This window comes from Anopheles cruzii, chromosome 3, assembly GCF_943734635.1.
Source record: "Anopheles cruzii chromosome 3, idAnoCruzAS_RS32_06, whole genome shotgun sequence".
NCBI lineage: Eukaryota > Metazoa > Arthropoda > Insecta > Diptera > Culicidae > Anopheles > Anopheles cruzii.
The window spans coordinates 84,374,446-84,398,059 of record NC_069145.1 but is presented as its reverse complement, the minus strand read 5'-3'; the positions used below and the strand labels follow the sequence as shown (position 1 = coordinate 84,398,059).

Genomic DNA, 23,614 nt, shown 5'->3' with positions numbered 1-23,614 from the left:
GCGTTTGTGAAGTAGTTTGTTTGAATAATAGACAGAACAGCCGTTTGTCAACAATTGACGCGCCATTAGGACGCCCTTCGTCGCTCTGGTGATGCGCGATTAGACGCCTGTGTGCGTGCCTTCGACGATAGTATAGTGTCTGTGGTGTCCGCAGCATTCACGTGCTATAGTGCGGCGCGCATAACTTTGTGCCTGCCACCGCCGCCCTCTTGTGATTTGATCAACACAGAAAAGCTTGTAACTCGGTGGCTGGCGTGGGTAGCAAGTGCGTTGGACCAACCAACAGAGAGCTAAGCTCACATCACACACAGGAAACACACAGCATGGAAGCGTTCGTCAACGGTACAGGTAGGCTCAGCTTCTCTTTTGCAAATGGAATCCCGTTCCCTGGTTGTTCCCTTTAATCGCACTATTATTGTTTGGCGTTCCGCGCTCCGATAACCCGCCGGGGGCCCGGGGTTACGGCGAGGTGGACCAATATTATCAAGATGTTGCACACCAGCTTCACGGAACTTTGCTTCCACCCGTGATCCGTGAGAGCCATTTTCCGACCAGAGACCGGGAGACATAATTCATCCGGCGGAGGAAAACCCACCGCATGAGTCATGTGCCCTGATGCATCAATTAATTAACTGGGATCACTTCATATTCTACACATTGCGACAATTGAAGGGGGGATTATGATATTCGAAGTAACGCGATCGCTACAAACACTACTCCTTTTGATCCGAAACCCCCAAAAAGTTTCGATTGGCAACCATTTCTTTTTTCCGGATCATAACGCCGTTAAGATGGTGGGATTTTTCGAAGCATTCTACAAAATTGCCTCAACAAATGGTAGTTGAAAACCACCGGCACCAGTGGACACTTCTTGGCCACTTTTATGGTGGTTCTTCCCGGAGGAAAAGATCGGCCAACGTAAACCGATGGATCGCCCGCCCGTTGGTTGAATACTAATGAAGGGACGAACAGTTTGGGTAGTTGACAACAACGAAAATCCCCTACACAATGCGCAGACGTGTTGCGGATTGAAAGACCCCACAGCCCGGAGGTCTATCGTGGGGTGCTTTGGCGGTGGTCTGACGGATCCGGTTTGCATAATTCCCGGCAGCCTTGGGCAAGTTAGCCCTGCATGACCTTCGAGCGCATAGGAGATGCTCGCTGCATTTCTAACCGCAATACTGCAACTCACCCTGACTGGGTCTGAGTCGTGGCCGCTGGCGCTCCCAATGAACAGCGGCCATTGTGTGGCCGCGCACGCAAACCGTCTAGAACCTATTCATTCTCGGCACCGGTGCAATCGATGCATTTGACTGCATTTTCCCACCCATGCCCCGGTGACGATCGACGGATCTGATCTAGATCCGGCCGATCACCGGTAGATCTGGTCGCCGATACGTGAGTTTAAATTCAAAACATCCGAATGGATTGGGACCTGTTAAACCTGTTTCGGGTGCTAATTCATTTCGCGTTCGCAAATGGAACTCGCGAGCAGAGAAATAAAACACGGTGATGATGAGCAAACGCGGGGCTGGTGGGTGCCGTTTTTGTTCTACGGTCATGACACTGACCACGCTGCCCCACACACCCGCTCGCGGATGGTTGCCAATGGTTCGGGCCCTGCCCAAGGCCCGAGAGACCGATGCGAGATGATTAGGAATTGTCTAACTCCCGCGACGTACGCGGGAGGGGAGCTTGTTATTACCGTTTGCCGGCGATGATAATGGTGTTGGCCCTCCCCCCGGCGCTCCCGGCATTGTGTGTTGCCTTTATTTTTCGAAGGGTAATGATAATATCGGCGCGCAGTACCCGTGTGGCCCTACGGCGGCCAAGCGCCCGGATTCGCTCAGTTTGCAACCGGAGCTCGTTCAAGTAGCACACGAACACACGAAGTCGCTGTGCAAAATGCACCGGAACTCGGTGCTGTTGGTGACGACCGTAGCGGTGGTGGCGCTGCTCGTGACGGCGGGTGACAATTTATCGGTTTCCGGTGCTAAAACGAATCCGCTCGGTGACGATGAGGAGGTGGCGAACGTTACGCTGGGCATCGTCGAGAATGTGGCCACGGCACGGGCTGCCATCGAGCGGTTCCGGTCGAGTGTGCCGTCGGTGGACTACCTGCAGCTGGCCACCGTCGGTCTGACGGAGTACGTCGGCAATTTGACCGGTCGGTTTGAGGCGACGTTTAAGGAGTTCACCAGCCGCGAGCTGGAATCGGTGCAGCATGCCCTGATCGAGGCCATTCGCTACCTGAATGGGTACGATTCGGTCAACAGCATCGCGATGCTCCAGAACCTGGACTACAGTATGTACAACCACAACCTGCTGCGCTCGATCAACAGCGATCTGCGGATCGCATCGATCAGCCTGTCGGAAGCACTGTTCGATCAGCGCGACGTCAGCCCGGCCGTAGACGATGTGTTCGCCGCGACCGACAAGCTACAGGAGAACGTCCTGCGGCTGGTGGACGTGATCGAGAAGGGCCAGGCGTGGACGGTGGAAACGATGGCCCGGGCCGAGGCGGCCCAGCGAGGATTCAACGAGTCGATCGATGCGTATGTCAACGGGTCACTGGCGCAGATCGAAGAACTTGTGACCGGGCTGGACGAACTGCGTAGCTACGAGGAGGATGCGTATCGGCGGTTGAAGGAAAAGATTGCGACCCTGCCCAAGTCCACCACGAGCTACTTCGTGGCGTTGAAGAAGGCGATCGAGAACACGATCCAAAAGGTTCGCATAAACTTCGAAAACCTGAAGCTGTACAAACACCGTGACATCGAGCAGTGGAAAACGCGTGGTTCGATCGTGGCTCCGATCGGTTACATGACGCAGGTCGCGGTTCAGGTGGCTTCCGATCCGATGCTGGCGAACGACTGTACCGAGTCGTACATCGAGAAGATACTCGCCTTTCCCAACTTTACGCTCGCCCACGTGAACAACTGTCTCGCGGAGCAGGCCGCGTACGAGGAGAAAACGTTCGCGATCGTCTCGCAGGTGCTCGACACGTACGTCGTCGGAGCGATCAATGCGTCGTACGCGGCGTTTGACATTTGCTTCCGTTACGTGCCGCGGAAGCAGAGCTTTTGCCTCGAGCTGGTAATATCTCACACGAGCCACATAGCACGATGGTTTTTGCATTACGCCTTTCTTTCCAGAACGGATACGAGAACAGTTGGGCCAACGGGAGGATTTATAACGCAGCCAAGCAGGTCGAGTCATTCGTCGACGGCGAAATACAGAACAGCTTCAACAATTGTGTGGCGCAGAATGGGTACTTCCTGAACTACCACAACATCCAGGAGATGTGCATCTACAGCAAGAAACGAACGCGCTTCCGAAACCGTTGGTCAAAGTAAATAAACGGTGCGAAATCGGGCGAAAAAGAACATAGATTTTCTTGGGGCGCTTTTGCGGGTTTCGTTCCGACGCTCACACCGGCGACGGTGTTCCGGCGTGCAGACCGCAGTTCTCGCGCAACCCGGCATTGCGGACGAACTCCAGCACACGGTCGTTGCAGGTCGGCAAGTCCTCCTGGACCTGCTCGAAGAACTGCTGGCTGGCGATGTCGAGCAGGAAAAACTGTCCCCGGAAGTCGATCGTGGCCACAATCTGTGAGATCAAAAGAGCGATTAGTGGTTGGCATTGGTTTCGCTCGGATTCTCACGGACTTACATTGTCCAAACATTCGGTCATCTTGTCGAACGGCTGCTGGAAGCAGATATTGAGCCGACCGTACACGAAGGTGACGTACGGGCGCAGGAAATTGTTGGCGATCGATACGAGCTGAGCGGAGCCCTGGCTCTCGAGGTTCGTCTGCTCCGTCAGGCAGGCCCCGACGAGGCTGTTCACCTGGGCCGGCAGTGCGTTGAACGGCGTAATGAACGCCGGCGCACAGTAATTGTCCCCGTACAATACGTCGAGCAGGATGCGCGTCAGGAGATCGGCTTCATCGCGCAGGTACGCCAGTGGGTTGTCGCCGGTCTTGAAGAGGGCACTCGTTTTGACCAACTCTCCCGCCACGGTTATCGTGCGGAGCATGATGTTACCGGTCAGAAGGTCGATCGATTGGTTCAGTAGGTTCAGCTTCTCGTGGACCTCGCCACTGAACAGCAGTGGCCAGCGGAAGACGAAGCTTTGGTTGGTGTCCTTCAGGTGGTTCACGAGGGAATCGGCCGCCGTCAGGAACCGTCCGTAGGATGCGTTCGACGCGGCACTGTACCGATCGACGGCCGTGTTGATGAACCCCTGGTTCGAGCGGATCAGCGAGTAGGCGCGCGATTGGAAATCGTTAGCCGCCCGGACGGCGGTCACAACTTTCGTGACACCGGACAAGTAGTCCGTCGACAGTCGGATGGCCGCTTCGACGACGTCCTGCAGTCGCTGCAGCGTCCCGTCCGCCGAGATGGCCTGCAGGAACTGCTGGGTGTTCATCGGCTGACCACCGATCGCCGCAATGTGCTGACCCAGTTGTCTCAGTTCCGCCGCCAGGTCGTTGACGTTCTCACCGATGGCGTCGCGCCAGAATCCAAAGAACCCGGCCGTGTTGTTGTTCTGATCGTAGTCGAACGCCTGCTGGAGCACGGCCAGCGATTGGGTCACGTTTTGGTTCCACTGGGCCACAGCCAAGAGCGACAGATTTAGGCGGGTAAAGACGACGGCCGGTGCCGTGACGCGATCCGTCGAAACCTGAGCTACCTCACGGAATAGTTGGCCCAGCACGGCCGTCGTGTTGCCGACGTACTCGCGAAACGCCGTAGTCCCGGCACTCAGGAACTGCGAAGCGGTCGGATTGATCAGATTTGGGCTGCGGACCTGCGTTTGGGCTGCCTCCAGGTTGCGGACGACCGCGTTGGCTGCATTGCCCAGCCGGGCACCTTGCGGTATTACGTAGTTGTTGCCAAAAAACGGCTCCGCGTGGAGCTGGCCAACGACGAGCAGTACCAACGGGAGAGCAACCTTCAGGAACGGTGCCATTCCTGCTGAGACGAGATTCACGAGCGACTGTGCAGCGGAATGACGCGAGAAAGTCTTTCTTATACCTCCGCACGGCTCGCGAGCTTCTTATCACGGACCAGATAAATAGTACACGGCGCCGTTTACCCTTTTTGTGACCGGGATCCCCGTTCGGGGAACTTCTGGCTCAATCGGACCTCCCTGTCCGGCACGTGGCCGGTACGATATCACGCTTGTAACCGGTGTGTTTGCCTACGGCTTGTGTCCCGTTCCGGGAAGTAAGTCGTCCAAATCCCTGTACGGGTTGTTTCCACGGGGCCTGGTGATGACAAATGTTTTGTAATTGAAGCGCAAACAGAATGTCTGCAGTAAGATGTTCCGATCAAGACGATCGTCGTTGGGAAAGCATGCATGTGTGTCTGGCTGTCAGCAGAATGCCATCCGGAAAATGGCTTTAAAAAAATAAACGTTCCATTTGGTCCTTCCCCCCTAAACATCGTGCTGTGAGAAACGATGAGTGATCGTGTCCCTTCACCGTGATATGCCAGCTGATCCCCACTGATAGAATATGATCGCCAGAGATCGGGCGGGTGTTTATTGTTTGTAGAGTGCCGACCCGCCAGCGATGGCCATTGTTTGTACACAACGCGAATCCGGTTAATCGCCCGCAGCGCCGTTAAAACCGGTGTCAGTGTCACCGACGAATGGAAAAACATTTCATTCTTCTTGCTGCGGCCCAAGGCTCCGTACTCGCGGAAAACGATCAGCCAACGACCCGCGAAGCGGCAGGGGCAACCTGCCGCTTGCCGATGCCGGTTCGAAAGAAAGAAATCAAACAGTGCTCAGCCGGTGGTGGCCGATCGCCACCGATCTCGGTGTCTTCCTTGTCTCCGTCGCTGTTTGCTCTGTCAACAGGCAGCTGCGACATAGCGGCCAAGTTTACATTATGTACATGACTTAATTTAATACTTCATCATCGGCCATCACACCACATGTTCTGGTGTGTGCCACCACCACTTGCTGCTCGCTCGCTCGGCGCATCTGATCTTGAACCGGTTCTCAGCGCATCGCGCTTCTTTCGTTGTTTTCCCGCGCTCCGTGCGTGCGTGCGTGTGCATCCTCAGCGGGTGATCTTTGTGTATTAATAACGCCCTAGTCTTCTGCGCACTCGGACCAGAACGGTGGCCATTTCCGCAAACCTTGAGCAATCGGATTAGATTTATAACGGCCCGATATTGTGCCGATGAAAGGGGCAGTGGAAACAATGATGATGACGATCGGAGGCGGAAAATGCATCCCGGGCGTGTGTGCATCCGATCTCCATCATCGCCCCGGCCCGGCGGATGCCATGCCATAAGGAAACGACACGAGTGAAACTGATATCCCCTTTTTAGGGTCCCGGAAAGTAATTTATGGCGGCAAACATTTATTACCTTCCGCGACTCGACTCACTGGCACTTACCAAGCGCGACCCGCGGCCGTCGCGGGTTATTGAACGCGCGTGCAGCAACAAAGGTTCGTCCTGGGCACGATCGTGTGATGTAACACAACTCTCGCTGTTGTCGGTGTTTTGGAGTTCACTTCTTCGGCGCGCCCTGCAGGATCACTAATTAACGCACGGTTCCACTCACGCTAAGTGACTCCTCGTTAATCTTGTCAACCGCTCGCTCGGTGTGATCTTTCGCGCCGCCCGACACAAGTGTTCAATTGCGTGTTACGCGAAAAACCTGCCAACGGCGCGGGATCAGCTCACTGCGATTCTACGGGATGCCATGCGCCTCCATTGCCGGTGCGCATTCCAATCCCCCCCGTGGCGCTGGAGAACGCCCCACGGCCCCACCAGATGCACATTACAATCTGGGCAAAAATGTGCACTTTTTCGTGCTGCACCAGGCCTGTCAGTCGATGGCAATTAAAATCACCGCGACATGCCATTCCAACGGGGTTTGGTGGTGCATTCCATTTTTCCTTCCCTAACACGCGGAGCACGGTCGGCAGTCGATCATCTCTTTGTGTGTGATACAGCCGGGTGACAAGGAACCCCAAGGGTTTTGGTCGTGGTGCCCTGGTAAGGATAGCGCCAACCTTGCACTTGACACGGATCATCGACTCCGGCCGTTGGTTCTGCGATGTGATTTACGGTCACCAGGATGATGAAGGAGCACCCTTAGTAATTGGTAGCCTTATAAGTGGTCGAAAGGGGCTCGACCAAAAACGACGGGCCGGCTGGTTCTCCGAGCCTTCCGCTATCCGTTCGATAGCACAAGCGGGAGAACCCCAATCGATATCGCGTTTCCATGCAAAACAGTTGTGTGGTCGTCAACTGTGGTCCACCTTCTTCCTTGATGGGTAAAGGGGGAGGCCAAAGCCTGCTCGCTGGTACCTCACGCTCAATTACGCAACCGCACATCGCTCGTGTATCATCCGTGTCCGTCCAAATATTTGGTCCAATCGCGTATGTGGCGGGTTCCCGGGAATTTCCATAAAAAAATTACCGTCCCCCCAGTAGGTAATGAAGACGGTGGAATGTGCCAGCCGCGGGCCAGTCAGGCGGGGTCGGCGTGTGAAAATTCCTCTCCCCTGTGAAGGCCAAGGTGGGCCAGACGGCAGGGCGGAGAGACATAGTGCGGCCAAGAGAGAGAGAGAGTGTTGGCCGTGACCGAGCGTGTGCCGGGTCCGAACGAAAGAGAAAATTCTATTCGCCCGCGCTCGCGTGTGTGTGTGTGTGTGTGTGCTAGGGGTCCCAAGCGGTGGGTTGAGTTTTCCGTCGAGCGCAATCGATATTATTCACATTCTTAAGTTGGGTGGGAAAAGTGGGCCCTGCTGCTGCTGCTGCTGCTGGGGATGGGCAAAATTCTTGGCATTCCAAGCCCGGGCCGCACGGGCGGGTCACTGAGGTCTCCGGGTGTCGCGCGGGGCTAATGATGGGGCCCTCGGTACTGTGCTGCGCTGCACTCACTTTTGTTCCGTGTCACGCTAACGCTAACGCTGTTTATAAACAAAGCACTGCCGTGGGGTCCCCAGGTGGGGCGACGCCGACGCTTTGGGCAATAAATATTTGAATTCCTCGAAAATGTGATTTTAACCGTTGTTGTGACTTTCTTTCCCCATTGCAGATGCTGCTGCCCTCCAACCGTTAGACGAAATTTTTGGAGTAAACGACCTGCTGGATGACATTAGTAAGTACAACACTTGGCCGCTGGATCAATGTCGACAGTCGCGGGTTGAACGACAGCACGCGCTGACCTTGACACACCAAGCTAACGTGTGGACCAACCGAGTCCGCTACCGTCCTTCGTTAACTAAACCCCGAGGGTCACGGTCAGTTGCGGTGCAGCAATGCGATTCGGCTAGACCGATCAGTCAACTGCATCCCGGTTCACGGCTTGACACGGCTAGGCGTCGTTTTTTTTCGAGCATTGCAACCGACTTACTACACAGTTGTGGCCCAAATGTCAGCAATGTAACAACGCGATATCGTCCCCGGTACCCAAATTGATTTATTATGTCTAGCGATCTGTTTGCGCCGGAGTGACTCATTCGGGCCCACGCGCATTAGGTCCTCTTCGCAGCGCGCTTTTTGAGTTGTTTTGGGCCAGATTCAAACTAGCGCCACCAACCTGTTAGTCATGGCACCGAATAAGATCTTCACTTCGTACCTTCGCGGCCGACGATAAGGCTTACGGGCATGCGGCTTGCTCCACTATTACGGTGTTTGCGATTTTCTTTTCGTTAATTACTCGCTTCTTCGGATGATCCAAAACACACTCTTTCGGCCGTCGATGACTCACTCGCTTGTGGCGAATTTCCCAAAAACCACACCCCAAGCCGATTCGTGGAAATCCATCCATCCTGTCTTGTCTGGGTCGGTTGTCGCCGTTGATCGTACCGTTCTCGCTGCTCATAATTGCGTCATATTCGGACGGTGGAGGAGCAGATGGGAGCCACGCACCGACCGCCCATCACCTGCCACCGAAAACTCAATGACAACGAAAACGGGAAAAACATTTGCTTTTTCGTGTTTCTTTTTCGCCCCGATACGCACCATTAGGGCGCGTCGTCCACAACGACGCTTCCCAGAACTGTTGGCAGCGGGTTGGCGACACAGTGGTCGACCCGGCTTCCTCTGCGGCACGGATTATTGTCACGATTTTATTTTTATGTCGTATGGTCACCATCTGTGGGATCATCTCGATCGCACGTGTTTCGCAGTCCGTAGAGTGTCTGAGCGTTCTGATCTGGTTCGCTTCAACAGATAAGACACGAGGCCGCGCTGGGGCGCATGTGCACCAGGAGCAGTTCATTCCGGAACAGACTCGAAGTGATGACACGTTGATGAAGATCATGGATCGTTCGTTTTCTGTATTGGCCTTCTATTGGAAATATCCATCTGAACCTTGAAGCACGGTCCTAGTCCTAACGCACCCCTAAAGAAATCCCTCTGCAGACAGATAATGGCCTGTGGCCATTTTGGCTTCCCACTTTTACCTTGGATTCGGTCGGATTACGAACCATTTAGCCAGCTTCATTTCCACCCATTTTCATCTCACGCACACCACACTCACGAATGTGAAGTCCGATTTTCCCAAACTCTCGTCCGTGGTGGTGCTCGGTGACCGACTTAGACCGCACCGTGCCGTGAGTGAGCGTTGCGCAAGGAGAGAACACTCTGTGACCTATCTCCACACCGGCCAAGGAGAGCAAGAGAGTTGGAAGCGTTTTCGGGATCTTTGCGCCAGTCATTCGGTGGGACACGTACCGTCCGTAAGTTGATCGTGGTCCAACAGCGGAGTGACACTGCGATTCGTGATCTTTGAGGTTCGGTTCCGTGGATTTCACTGATTTTGCCATTTTCCGTTCTGTTCCGTCATCACTCTGTGCCTTAATACTGAGGGTACCAGGCTGTGCTGCTACTACTTTCCTTTTGCTACTCAATACTGTTCTGTGCATTTTCGTGGCTAACAGCTCTATCTGTTGGGGTGGAAGAATTCTGAAGCCACTGTGGTGTCAGTGGCCGTCGTGGCTAACAGTCCAAGCAACAGTTGTAGATAACCCAGGACTAAACTGTGTTCATGTCTGTAAAAAATAGCGTTGAGGGTCTGAAAACTTTGGCTATCGAAAAAGCTGCAACTCTGCGAAGTATATCTTGGTGCAGGATTGGGGATTGCAGACTCGCGAACTCGCATCACCCCAATGGCAACTAGTGTGATGAAAATGTCTTAAAATAGATTTCTCCATTAACTGTGGATGCGAAGCAGCTGCGGCGGACCTGATCCGCTGTGCGCCGTGCAGTGTTGTAGGTAGTGGTAGACCCCGTTCTGCATCTCACGGTGCGGCGCGGCTTTGCTGAGATTGAGAACCGTTTGCTGAGCCACCGAGAGCAAGCGACTCTCGGGAAAAAGATAAAATGAAGAATGGATATGTTTCTAAACTACGATCGCAGCAGCGTATTTCGATCGTCGTGTACATTTTCGTTCCTTGTGGACGACCATTGGTGTAACTTTTTATGGCCGCATTTTGGCGGACGCTGCAGCAGAGTTAACCGCTTGAAATCATCGTTCTAATTTAAACGCCAGTTCGATCGTGTAAAATTGATCGTGGAAAGTTGCTCCCGCGATCCGAGTGAACTCGGCGAGCGGCGATAAAATTAAACGGCGATCGTCTCACCCTCTGAATACTCTGTTTATCTCGCATCGTTACTAGGTCTAGTTCTCCACGCGCTGTAAAATACGCTTAAAGTTTCGAATCGATGGCATCCTTTCCGGTTCGTCGCAATGCTCACTATCCGCTTGCTAGCGCGCCTGGGGCTGCTTCTGCTTTCTGCGAGAGTGCTGCCGGCGGAGAACCGGATGCCGATTCGGCTCACGCCACACGGTACCACTCCTCGGGCTCGTCCACTTCTTCCACTTCCTCGTCCGATTACGAGTATCTAAATCTTTTCCACAAATTCGACCATCTGCAACGCTCTCCGCTGGCCGGCCTGTACAACGTGATCGTTCACAGTCAGCCCGAAGTGATCATATCCGCCTGCGAGTCTGCTGATCCTGTCGGTGGTGCTGCCGTTGCTGAGCGTCCCTTACCGACGATCGTTACCACTCCACCTCCGCCATTACCACCGCCATCACCTCCACCACCATCATCACCAACTCCAAAACCAATCCAAACACCAACTCCTGCATGCCCACCGGAGGAAGGTAATAAGTGTACCGGCGAACGAATGGTTGGCCAACCGCAGGCTCACTAGACGCTAGTTGTCGTTCAATCGATCGGCTTTCGTTGTGCTACTTCACGCAACACACAAACACCCAGAAGCTCGTGATGTCTCCTAAATTGAACGATCTTTCCACCATTTGCTTTCCGTTTCTGTAGTTCACGTAATCGGTAACGATATACACGAAAAGATGCCTCCATTAACCGCGCAGCGCCCGTACGTGGAGCTCACGGAGCAGCCACACCCGAAGGCGCTACGCTTTCGCTATGAGTGCGAGGGCCGCTCGGCCGGATCGATTCCGGGTGTCAACACGACGGCCGATCACAAGACCTTCCCGAGCATACAGGTGCACGGATATCGTGGCAGAGCCGTGGTAGTGGTGTCCTGTGTCACCAAGGAGGGCCCGGATCACAAGCCCCATCCGCACAATCTGGTCGGCAAGGAGGGCTGCAAGAAGGGTGTGTGTACCGTGGAGATCAACAGTACCACCATGAGCTACACCTTCAACAATCTCGGCATCCAGTGCGTCAAGAAGAAGGACGTCGACGATGCGCTCAAGCTGCGACAGGAGATCCGGGTCGATCCATTCCGAAGTAAGTGTCACGGACGTCCACAAGCAGGTGGCCATCAGCTTCCGGACGCCACCGTACCGATCGATCGATATCACCGATTCTGTGGAGGTAAGTTAACGGCGGCCGAATGGCGGCAATCGAAGATACTGAATATCCGGTTCCATTGCAGGCATACGTCCAGCTTGTCAGACCATCCGACAACGCGTTCTCGGAGGCCCTCAAGTTTGAGTTTACACCAGTAGATATTGGTAGGTCCATGTCCGAAACAGCACATTGAACGATTCTGTGAAATACGATTCAACCAATTGTTGATACTTATTTTACCTCCTTACAGAAATAGAGCTCCGACGGAAGCGACAGAAATGCGACTCGTCGACCGATAATCTGAGGGATCCGAAACGTTTCGCCAACATGAACACCGGCACCGTTCCGAAACTGGTCAACCACGATGACAACGCAAGAGAAAACGTTGCGCCTCGTAAGTATTACTTTCATCTTTGTATCCTTCCATCCTTAAAAGTCCGCTCTGATGATTCTTGCAGAGAGAATGTACAACTACAACCCAACCAATTCGTTACTGACCCGTACGCCAAAGGAGGAAATAAAGCACGAGCTCGGAGGTAAGTACAAAACGTGGCCGGGGATTCGCGAACGAACCACTCAACTCTCGTCCCAATCTCTCGTCATAGAGTCCTCACCAAACAACGAAACGTGCTACCAACCGATGCAGGGAATGATGATCACTCAACATCCTGCCACAGGACCCGATCGCTCACCGATAATCCTCACTCCGTCGCCCGTTGCCGTTTCACCGCAAGAACCGGATAGCGTAACGCCAACGACACTCGCTTACACCACGCTGAATGGTCCGGTGGGGAACAATCCTTATAGTGAACACGTCGTTCCTCCCCAACGGGCTCCTACGATGCCAATGTTTGACGTGCCAGGACCGTCAAACGGTTGGGTACAAACAGCGCCGCCGTTGGCCAACATCATTCCTTCATCGATGGGCCACCACAGCCGTCATATGGATCATTCTCTGAGCGTTGGCAACTTCCGCTTTCTGAGTAAAGACTCAATGAATCACGCCGCAGAACCTATGTCGGGGATGGTTCCTACCAGCGTCACCAACAACTACCCCATGAACCCGAGCTTTCCACCTATGAACTCCGACATCAACCTCAACATGGTAGACTTTGAGCCGGTGCTGAACTCATCCGAGATACGGTACGTCCTGGGAACGCTAGCTCCAGCTACTGGGCAAGGACCGGGAACCGGTTATCACTACCACCAGAACGCTTCCTACCAACCCGTCATGACGCCCCTGGCGGGACCACCCGCACACGGCCAGCAACCAACACTGCCCGACCTTCACGACATCGATGAGGAGCTCACCGACAGCTTCACGAAACTGAGCACCAACTGATGACGGCCCTTTGTACACTGTGTTGTTAAGTTTTTCCTTGATTACGTTTTGTTGCAATAAAACCTGACCATACTCCAATCTAACACAAGTGGAGGTTGAGCTGGGGGTTTATTTTATCCCGGAACGTACATGAGTTACAAGCCAAATGGCAGATGAGCATCCAACACTGACGGCGACTTGCTCTATTGCTTTTAATACACAAACACGCAGTCAACAACTCCGACGACGACAACAATGCTGCGACAACAAATGGGCTACTACTGCTCGCACCCGATACTCCTCGAGAACGAGTCCATCGATTTCCACTTGGCCCGCGAATCGCACTGCCGGCCGTGGATCTGCTCGCAGCTTTTCACCGTCAGAAAGCTGAGCCGGGGACGCTCGAGGCCCAGCTCCGTCAGGCTGATGGCTTGCGGGCAGATGCGGTGCGGGAATCGGGGCGACCCGCGAATGCGCTCCCGTCCCGCACCCGGCTGCGACGGAACGTTCGACGAGAGGCGCCGCGATCCAGCTGCCGGGACCGGTGGCAGAATGAAGTTTACCCGGGGCTCCGAGGCGGTCAGATTATGTTGCTCGCTGTGGCAGTTACCGATGGTGTAGATCGGTTGCGGTATCTCCGGGTCCGACTCCGGGTCGAGTTCTTGAAATATGGCCAGGGTGGACTTGCGGATGACGGCGGTACTGCCGACGGTCCCCGTCACCGACGGGGCCCTTGGTACGCGCGGAGTGAAGATGTGCTTAATGCGACCCATCACGCTGGAGCCCGTACCGGTTGCTACCGGTTGCCGGTCGTCGAAGAGCATGCTGGCCTGCTCTCCTGGGTTCGGTGGGCACCCCACGGACGGGTCGATCTTGGGCTGTGAGCTAAAGGCGATGTTCCGCTTCATTGGCGATGACAGCATCGGATCGACAGAGGGCCAGCTGGCGCGGGGAATGATTGGCGGCAGCACGGAGAGCAGCAACATCGGTAGCCCACCACCGGATGCGGGCACACGGGGTAGTGCGCTGGCGATCCCGGCATCGTATGGACTCACGTTCGGTTCCGAAGAACGCGGACTGCCCGACGTCGAACTGTCGCCCAGCAGCAATCGCTCCAGGCGGCAGATTTCCGCATCGAGCAACTCAATCTCCTTCCGGTAGACGCGGTTCTGGACCTCGACGCGGAACTGCAGTTCGCGGCGATCGTCCAGCACGAACCGACGCGTGTTGAACTCCATCTTCAGGCCCATGCTGTGTATGATTGGATCGTACACTTCGCCCTGCTCGAGGATGTTCTTCAGTTTGGGCAGAAACAGCAAACACAGCGTGGCCGTCGTCGAGCTGAGCACGAAACTGGCCATGATGACGAACGCAAGCGTCACCTTCTCGTAGAGCAAGTTGGCCAACACGACGACGCTGGCGCTAGTGATCACTACACTGTACACCGAGATGCCGATGTACTGCGAGTCGTTGAGGGCCGAAATCTTGACGTTGCGCGTCTGCCACGCCATGTAGACGCCGCCGACCAGCAGCAGGCCCTTGTACGCGTACAGCATGCCCAGCCAGCCCTCGTAGTGGCGCGATCGGCACAGCTCGACCTGCGGCAGAAACACCACGCTCCGGTCGGTGGTGCTGATCTCGAGCGTCAAGTTGTGCAGGTGGCGCTCCAGCGGATCGGCCGCCATCCAGAACGACACGACCGAAGCGTCCACCAGTAGCAGCAACACGATGACCGAGATGAGCTGAGTGTCACGCAGGATCCGATCCCGGCACAGACCGCCGGCGCTCTGCGTGAAGATCCGGTATACGCGGAACGTCTTCGCAAACATGGAGCCGAACGCGAGCGAAAATCCGGCCGACAGGAAGTAGACCCGGGCCATGCAGATGGTCGCGAAGCTGACGCTCGAGCCGGGCAGCGTCGAGTGGTCCAGCCCGAGCAGGATCGTGGCCGCGTACACCAGAATGCACCCGCAAACGCTGATCGTGCTCAGCTTCGGACTCGACAGTTTGATGGCCCTAAACCCAGAAGAGAGATTAATCCTGGGCCATACACCAGACGGTGGCGATGTCACTTACTTGAGCTTCCGGAAGCGCAGGTTAAGGCCGAGAAAGAGCACCGACAGACCGATGCCGACCAAGGACAGCACCACGACCGTGTAGAACGCCACCGGGTCGATCGTGTCGACACGCAGCTTCAGGATGCGCCGCGCAATCGGCACCTGGCCGTCGGCGGCCCAAACGATCGGTACGCACGAGCGACACCCAAAGTGGAGCGTCGCGTTCTTTGGGTGGTAAAACGCGATCGTCTGCAGTTGGCCGCGCTGAATCTGGTGGAAGGACGTTGTCCCTATCCGGTCCGGACCATCGAACGATACCGGCCCGGAGATACCGTTGAACTTGAGCCGATCGAACTGACGCAGCAACTCCGCGGCGATGTCGTACCGCGTGTAATCGTAGTCCGCCAGGTGGACGCGCCGGGTGGCCACATGCTGCGACCAAGACTTTTCGGCCCCGCGCAGTGCCAGCGCCATCGCCCACACGGCATCGTACGTTTGCGGCGCAAACTCCGACACCGCGTCCGACACGTTCATCTCGCGGAGCTTCTGCAGAAAGATGCGGTTCGTCTGGAAAGAGAGAGCGTGGAAACGTTGGCCAATTCGTTCCGATACAATATGTGCTTCGCCCGGAGGATTATTGGACCGCCACCCACCCCCATTGTTTCGCCCGCGGTGCTAATCCCGGGCGATTGGAAACGAAACAATTACGCGACTAGTCGGAGGGCGCTGCCGATACTCACTAATCCGCTGAGGGCCGCGCCCATGCCGACGATGCTGTTGTAGCTGGAAACGATTATCAGGTTCTCGACCGCCGCCAGCAGCGCCTTCGGGGGACACGCCGTCCCCGCCGCCGTCAACCACCAGGACGAGATGTATGTGTCCTGCAGGATCCACGCGTACTCCGCGCCGTACATGCCCAGGTTGTACACCTGCCGGGGAACGTCGAAGGCCGCCACCCCATCCGCCCGTCAGTCAGTAGTACACACACTCCCTCCGTGACTCCCCGTGACTTACCTCGCAGAACAGTTGCGGTGCAATTTCGTGCGAGAAGCTCCCAATAATCACCCGAACGTCTCGGTCCTGGCGGGGCGAAACGCAGACACGGCGTACGGAGCCGGATAATAATCGTGTGTCGGTGTGTGTGTGTTTCGTAATCCTTTGCAAAAAAGCCGTGATGGGAACATGGGGGCGGGGGGGCGTGCCGGGTGGTCATAACGAACTCAAGGATTAGTGGGTTCGGTGCAAGCAATCTATGGTTTCCGGTGGAAATTCATGCTGACGGTTGGCGGACTCTCTTACCTAAACTTACTGACCAGGACCGGACCAGCATGTGTGCGTGTCTGTCTGTGTGTGTGCGTGGTTTTGTGTGTGTGGGACGGACACAACGTGGAGCAACGCTACACTACACTACACACACATCCGGGATACAAAGGATGGGTTGGATGGGCCATAGGGGGTGCTGGGGGGTGCTAAATAATACCCGCAGCAGCTTGAGCTGTTCCTTGAAATCGGTTTCGGCGAAGGAAATGGTGGCGGCGCACGTGATGTTGGCCCGCTCCAGCTCCGTCACGAGATCGTTGACGGCGAGCGAGTAGCCCTCCTCGTTCTGCGAGAACGTGGCCACCATGTCCCAGCCGAACCGGGCCAGGAACGCGATCCGGGCCGGGTGGTGGGACGAGTCCGGGGCCACGGTGCGGTAGAACAGGGGGAACTCGCCCCGATCGCTCAGGGCCGGCGCCGTCGACCCGAACGAAACCTGAACACGAACGAAATGGCGCGAATTTCGGCATGTCAGTTTGCCGGTGAATCGGTTTTAGTTCTAGTTCTCACACGCACCTGCAGGATGTTCCAGTAGGGTACGATCTTGGCCAGACTCTCCGTCACCTCGGAGCAGGCCGACCCCAGCACCATGATGATGCGCTTGCTCTGGTGGGTGTAGAGTGCGTGGAAGAACCGATCGATGCCGACACCCGGATCGCACTGTCAGGTCGGAGTAGATGTTAAGGATCGAGCATGAGGATCGGGCGTGAAGGGACACTCACCTGGGTGTCGTTCGTTATCAGCTTCAGTTTGTAGCCCAGCAAAAGGCCCCGCCGGTTGATGTGCTGCACGGCCAGCTGGGCCGCCGCCAGCTCACTGAACCCTTCGCGTCGTTCGCCAGCTTTCGAGCTGAGTTCGAAGAGACCCAAGATCGTGACCTCCTTCCAGCGTCGGTCCCGCCCGGCGGGCCGTGTCCGTTCGAACACCGTGTTGATGATGTTACGGTTAACTTCCTTCGTCAGGTTCGGCGCTGACTGCCGATGGTGATCCGAAAGGGCACCGCACAGGACCAACAGGACCGTGCAGTACAGCAACAAAGCCGTCGCCATCGCAGTAGGCCTCATCGTAGTGTGGCCTCCTTACCGTACGACCGCCATCGACTGACTGGGCGACCTGACTGGGAAATCCTGTGTGGCACTGAAGGGACGAAAGACTAAGGGCGAAAATGAGCAAACAGATGAAAGAGCGGCCGGAAGTACGGAAGAAGAACCAAGAACAACATCCCGCCGCCGCCCCATCCCACCGGGTGCTTAGCGGACGTAAGCGAAGCACTAAATGTTATTGGTGCATGTTTTGAAGATGAACTCTCGATATCGCAGGCAACCAAGGGACAGTGGGATGGACAGTTTACAAAGGAAAACTTTTTCTTACAACCATAGCCGCTGACCACCCACCCGCACCCACCCACTCGGCAGTCTAGGAAAGTTATTTTTAAAATAAATCCGCTGCACTCGGGAAGATGATGCACCACTCGTGTCGGGAACGTTCCAAAGCGCTGCCTCCCAGTGCGGGGAGCGATTATTTCGCCAAGGGAAGCATAAATCATAGACACACGGCACGACGGCTTCGATGCTGGGCGTGATGGTCCATTCGTCCATTCTCTTTACCCGTCGGACCGGGGATGAACATCGGAGAACAACTTATGCTCGGCGAACTTGGACCACCGGACCGGAGTTGTAGGAGTTTTGATGTTGCCGAGAAAAAGTTGGTCCTGCGGCCGACGTCAAAGGCGGGATCCCGAGTGAAGCGCCGGCTGTTTTCTGGTCCGGCGGTATTGGTATGGATGAGAATTTGCCCGCCTCCGCCATCTGGCATTAATTTCGGAGCTGTTTCCCACGAAACCCACAGCTGATTGTATATTAATGCAGCTCAATTACATCTGTGTAAGGCTTATCTCGTCGGAGTTGGGGCCCTCGGCGTTCCATCGTTCCCTAGACCGTAATGTAATCCCCATTAGTGGAGCGCTTCGACTTACTGCAGACGGGATGCGTTGACAGGACATTACAGTCCTCGTACACGTTAATCCCAGCCGCAACGCGCGAGGGGGTCCCATTACGCCAATCAAGCGTCGGCTACGCACACCGTGAGTGCGCGCCCCCAAGTGGAATGACCTTCGCGCTCTGGAGCGCCGCCGAGAGCGCGCGAGCTTAAAGCCTCGGGACTCGGGAAATCAATCGTCCGCCCCCGAAGGACGAAGACCGGAAGATTGAAAGCGAAAAGCCAAAACCCGCCGTGGCTTCCCTGGCGCTCGTGGCCCCCTTCTCCGTGCAACGCCGACCTGAAAGGGTGCGATTTAAACTCCGTGCATCCTTCGCTCCGCCGCGGCCGGAAACGTGACTAGCACAATAGAACCCCGTCGAAGGCCTGTCTCCGCGCGCGCCCGCACACTCACACACACACAGGTGTATACGGCGTCCCACGAATCCTGTTATTGTATCGCCCGCCCGTCGAAGGATGCGAGATCGCGTCATCCCTCTGGGGCCGGGGCGCTCAGGGTTGCGCCAATTTGAAATCAGACCATCAGAAGCCTTCGGTGGGTGTCATCCATACTCCACGCGGTCCATGGGGATGCTTTTCCGATCGGGTTAGCCCCCGGGAGGCTAATATTATAATGGCAAAAAAGGTTTTTGTGTACGTGGGTGCGTACGGGTACGCTGTGCCGTACGTCAAAGCTGTAGAAGCCGGGCCAACGAAGGCGACCCAGTTCGGCAAGAAAATTTGCTGCAAAGGTACAGTCGGTAATCAAATATGTTTATCATAAAACAATATACTGTGGTGGGTGTACACGTTGGTCCTTATTTCCTTGTACTCCCTTGCGGTCTCTGCCCTGTTTCACGTATGTTGGAAGGCTCTTTAAGCGGTTTTGGAGGGTTTTCCATTCCAGTATTAAGCGTTAAGTAGGTCTCGGACCTATGTGAATCCTATATTAAACAGGGTAGTAAAAAATGGTAACTACTGCAAAAAAATATTTGAGATTCTGGAACGATTTCTTTTCTTTGGAGTCCTGTTTATGGTAAATATAGAAGATCTTAAACCAGACAAGCAGTACACAAGTCCAAACGATCCAATACCAATCCTCCAACAGTAAGTGCCAGAATGACACATAACGCTGTACGTTGGCCATCTAGTACTTCTCTGCCAGTTCGTAATGGATAGTTCCTAGCAGATCCCACCAAACGTCCTACTTTAACAGTATCAGTGGCGACTTCTTCCATCATTATAAGTTTTGGCTCCGACTTTTGTCCGACACTTGAAACCGACAAAAAAGCTCACACAATGGCTAGCTCATTGGAAAGCGATTAATGGCACATAACTGAAACTAGCTCCATTAGAGTCCGGCTTCATTGCGCTTAACTGTGACGGGTGTAGTACACCTTCGTAGGCCACATAATAGAAATCAGCTCCATTTCAGCATCCTCGCTGGGTCTCAGATGCCCAACAATAGCAGCGTCGGCCAAGTCGGCCACAAAAAGTGGCACCGACTGTGTAACAGGCTGCAAGACTGGGCCAAGCACGGATTAGAGCACCGTGGGCCATGCAGCGGGGGATGTGGAGACGTTCTCCCACTCGGGGGCCCACTTCTGACACGCTCATTGAAACACATTTCCCGCATTGTTTTCCCCGCAGCCACACCGGACGGTTTTCCGCCGAGCGGCGCGATGAGCATTGGCCCCATTCTTCGGAATCGAGTCATTTTCCTCTATTTTTACGTCGCTCCTATTTTCATCCCGAAAACCGGTGGCCGCGGTCTGCGGTTTTTGCATCCCAGCAAATACCTGTGCGCGATGGTGCGTGTCAGGGAATGGCAGGCATCCCATCGGCCACCGGAAAATCGGGGGGCCACACTTGAGCGAACCTCGAAGAACTGCGGGAAAACAGCAAAACAAGTTTGGGGGGAGCGCGGACGAAACTTTCCAAGTCCATCGGTTCGATGTTGCCAGGGCTACGGCCGCCATCCACGGGTCGGCCGGTAGAAGAGCTTTTGCCACAGCTTCGGTCCGGCAATTTCTGACTTGATTGTCCCGGAACAAGGATGGGATGGGGAGAGTTTTCTACCCCTTCCGGTGCCGGTCGAAACGGTTGGAATGTTTCAAAAATAAACAATATTGATGTCGCCCCGGCAGCAGCAGGCGGCAGACGGCAGGCGGATTCCGGGGAAAATGAAGCGAAAGCACTCGACGCAAATTACAGTGACCACAATGGGACCGTTTTGGCTTTCCGATTCCGCCCCCGGGGCTTTCCGGCTGCCAGCCCCAGCTTCCAGTCCCAGGCTGTCAGCAGCTCTTCGCTCTGGAGAGCGCTGCGTCCGCTTTCGTCAACTCTTTCCAGTCGCCAGAGTCCTGGGGCGCTGATCGGGACCGATTTTTCTGCTCGCTTGCGGTCCGCTCCGAACCTGTGATTGCTCCGGTGCTCCGGAATCATTATTTACAAACTTCTTCACCGCAATCCGACCGCATCCGCCGCTGGCCTCACCGGTGAGAGAAAAAAATCAACTGCGGGAAAATGAAAAAGGCGTCAGCACGTACTTTCTGGGACGGGGGAAAAAGGTAAAAGAATGAAAGAGAGAGAGAGAGTCAAGTTCCACACACTTGTGCAAGCAAACGTGCAACAAGAAGCGGTTCTTCCGGTGGGGCCCCAGGCAGCGCCATTTTCAAAGAGCGCCCACCACCTCTTCAAGCTCGAAGTGCAGCCTCAGCAGGCGGCGCGGCGCGGCGTGCTTCAAGCGCACATCTTCACTGATAATTGCGCAAAACGTATCGCCGAGCCCGTCCCGGCTCTCGAGGACCGGCCCGCCCGACCATGTAGGCACTCCTCCTCGGTACTCCGGGGCCGAGGGCTCAACACGTACCTAGGCCACCAGGCCAGCCGCTGGCGCACGGAATCCAGGCCAGCCACAGCCGGAACACGGAATCGTTCGCACCGTTTGTGTGCCGTTTGTGTCCCGGCCGTGCTGAACGAGGTGAGCACGGAAAACGGCACGGATCACGGAACGTGTGCGACCGGAACTAACAGACAGCAGCCCTCGGCTCGCCGAGATTGCTGGATCGATTTTGCACTCGATCCCCGACCACGACGATGGCATCCTCTCCGGTGGGTGACTGCCATGTGACAGCCTTTACCTTCTAATTGAATTTTAATTTAAATGCATTTAAGACGAGTGCACTTGAAAGCGGCCCATTAAGAAGGGCTCTAACGGGACGAGACGACCGAGACCCGAGAGCACCAGTGTCACCAGAAACGAAGCGGCACGAGTTTCCTTTTGCTTGTGTCTTTGCGCTTCCGAGGGCCGAGAGGGCCTCTCGTAGCCCCTTAGCCCCGCCTGCCGACGAGTCCTTTTATGGCGGGCCGCCCGGAAATCACGGTCACCAGTCCGTGCCGTGCCGACTGATTGAACGACGCTCATTAATCCACTCGATGCTGATGCTATTTTTATCATCGACCTTCGCCGTGGATGTTTGGTGGGTTTGGAGCTTTGGAGTAATTTAAAGGAAAAAATCTCATCAAAGGCCCTGCGCCCGTTGGGTCCTGCGGCCGTTTTCCACAGTAGTCAACACACACCACACACCGTCTCACCAAAATCGATTCCCGTGTCAGTGCCGGTTTGGATAGTTCCCGGGTTGCTGGGGATTTCCCTTCGACCGCCACTTCCAATCCAATGTCCCCGACGAAAGTCCGGGGAACCGGAAGTCCTACTCCACGGTGCTATGTACACGTGTACCGTTTGCCACTTTGCGTACGTGGTTCCATTTCAATCTCCATTTAAATTTCCCTCAGGGGAGACACACACACACATAGACCCACATGTACTCACTCGCCTTGGCTCGGGCAATTCTGGACCTTCTCCGCACCTTTTCACCGTGCCACCGAGGTTCAAAAACGACTCGTTAAATCCGAGATACGGAACACCGTTTTTAGTGTCGGCTCACTCAGCACCAGTTTCTTGTTTATGTTTTTTTTCTCTTTGTCCTGTGGCGCCTTTTTGTCACTTTGGGCTTTCGGGTGGCTTTTAGGCCAATTTTTAGCACGCACCACGCGACCGGCCCAGTGGGGTTGGGTTGTGCAATTAATGCTCATCAAAGTTTCAAACGGGGTCGCCCGTCGTCGCCAAGTTCACGGGCTCACTGGCAGGGTCTGGGGCAGCCTCCTCACCGGTTGCTTCCTTCCGGTGTGCGTGCGTGTGTGTCGGTGGACTACGAACGGGTGCGCGCCTCCGAACGCGCCAAAACCTCGAATGCAACTGCGAACTCCGTGCGATGGCGAGCATCGCTTCGAGGGCACACCATCTCCGAGCGCCCAGCATCCCATCTTGCTCACCTCTTCTGTTTCCTTCCCTCGTTCGGCATGTTCCCGCTGTTTTCCCGCTTTTTTCTTGCTAGCTCCATTTCCCTTTCCATTATTGAATCCTCCACGGTCGGGTCGCGTGTTCCGTTTCCGCTTCGAATGATGCTTTTCCGCTTCCGCGTCCACAGCGCAACCCGCGAACCCTTCGAACCAATCTCCCCTACCGGCCAAGAAGCACTTCACTGTCGACTCGGGCGCTCCAGCGCTGGTCCCATCAACCGACGGTGTCAGGCCCGCCAGATACGTCCTGTGACGGGCCAGATGGAAATGCTGCCGGTGCAGCCGCCGCTTTATTTGCTTTATTAATTATGTACTGGGCCCTGCTGCGAGTCGGCCCAAATCTCACATGTGCCCCGGCCTGTCGTGCTGCTGATGCTTTCCGCCAAACAGCACGCGCTCACGAGCGGCCGCACACACACACCCAGGCAGCATCCTTTCTCTCGCGTCTCCTTGCGACGAAGGCACCACGAAGGCCAACCGTGCCGGCGCCGGCGCACCGCTGCCCCAGCTGGGCCACGGGAGGGGAAATTGAATACACGTGCTTTGCCGGTGCCGGTTCCGTTTCGGCGGGAAACGGCACCCGGTACACTGCTCGGCGAGGTTATGTTTACCATTGAACCCAAGCATCGGGGAGTATCGAATGTGGTCAGCTTTTTTGGACCATATAACATTCAATAGAAGCTCATCCGTAAAAGGTGCGAAAAGGAAGTAAAGAGGAAGTAAATGCAACGAAGCAACGAATAAAATCGAAATA

At 55.4% G+C, this 23,614-nt stretch overlaps 3 protein-coding genes and 1 pseudogene across 3 annotated transcripts; 2 read left to right on the top strand and 2 right to left on the bottom strand.

The window, feature by feature from the left end:
- The first annotated feature begins 6 nt into the window (after positions 1 to 6).
- Positions 7 to 13,162, top strand: LOC128271174 (uncharacterized; annotated as a pseudogene).
- On the top strand, positions 1,873 to 3,592 carry LOC128274794 (uncharacterized). The gene is made up of 2 exons (XM_053013102.1): positions 1,873 to 3,096; positions 3,156 to 3,592. Exons 1-2 carry the CDS (start codon positions 1,906 to 1,908, stop codon positions 3,354 to 3,356), a joined length of 1,392 nt encoding a protein of 463 aa, XP_052869062.1. The 5' UTR covers positions 1,873 to 1,905; the 3' UTR covers positions 3,357 to 3,592.
- Positions 3,176 to 4,994, bottom strand: LOC128274793 (uncharacterized). Its single transcript, XM_053013100.1, has 2 exons — positions 3,673 to 4,994; positions 3,176 to 3,609 (listed from the first exon to the last, which is right to left on the bottom strand). Exons 1-2 carry the CDS (start codon positions 4,972 to 4,974, stop codon positions 3,430 to 3,432), a joined length of 1,482 nt encoding a protein of 493 aa, XP_052869060.1. The 5' UTR covers positions 4,975 to 4,994; the 3' UTR covers positions 3,176 to 3,429.
- Positions 13,163 to 13,419: 257 nt separating the features above from the next.
- Positions 13,420 to 17,582, bottom strand: LOC128271173 (gamma-aminobutyric acid type B receptor subunit 2). Its single transcript, XM_053008615.1, has 7 exons — positions 17,241 to 17,582; positions 17,035 to 17,178; positions 16,679 to 16,954; positions 16,213 to 16,278; positions 15,939 to 16,127; positions 15,218 to 15,765; positions 13,420 to 15,157 (listed from the first exon to the last, which is right to left on the bottom strand). Exons 1-7 carry the CDS (start codon positions 17,580 to 17,582, stop codon positions 13,420 to 13,422), a joined length of 3,303 nt encoding a protein of 1,100 aa, XP_052864575.1.
- Between the last annotated feature and the right edge of the window lie 6,032 nt (positions 17,583 to 23,614).

Excerpts from the sequence above, each read along its gene's own strand:
- LOC128274793 (XM_053013100.1), bottom strand. The coding sequence starts at position 4,974 with ATGGCACCGTTCCTGAAGGTTGCTCTCCCGTTGGTACTGCTCGTCGTT. Across the intron at positions 3,610-3,672 it reads TGACCGAATGTTTGGACAAT|ATTGTGGCCACGATCGACTT; the intron begins GTAAGTCCGTGA and ends TTGATCTCACAG.
- LOC128271173 (XM_053008615.1), bottom strand. The coding sequence starts at position 17,582 with ATGAGGCCTACTGCGATGGCGACGGCTTTGTTGCTGTACTGCACGGTC. Across the intron at positions 16,955-17,034 it reads CCTACTGGAACATCCTGCAG|GTTTCGTTCGGGTCGACGGC; the intron begins GTGCGTGTGAGA and ends GTTCGTGTTCAG. Across the intron at positions 16,128-16,212 it reads CACCGCAACTGTTCTGCGAG|GTGTACAACCTGGGCATGTA; the intron begins GTAAGTCACGGG and ends GTTCCCCGGCAG.
- LOC128274794 (XM_053013102.1), top strand. The coding sequence starts at position 1,906 with ATGCACCGGAACTCGGTGCTGTTGGTGACGACCGTAGCGGTGGTGGCG. Across the intron at positions 3,097-3,155 it reads AGAGCTTTTGCCTCGAGCTG|AACGGATACGAGAACAGTTG; the intron begins GTAATATCTCAC and ends CTTTCTTTCCAG.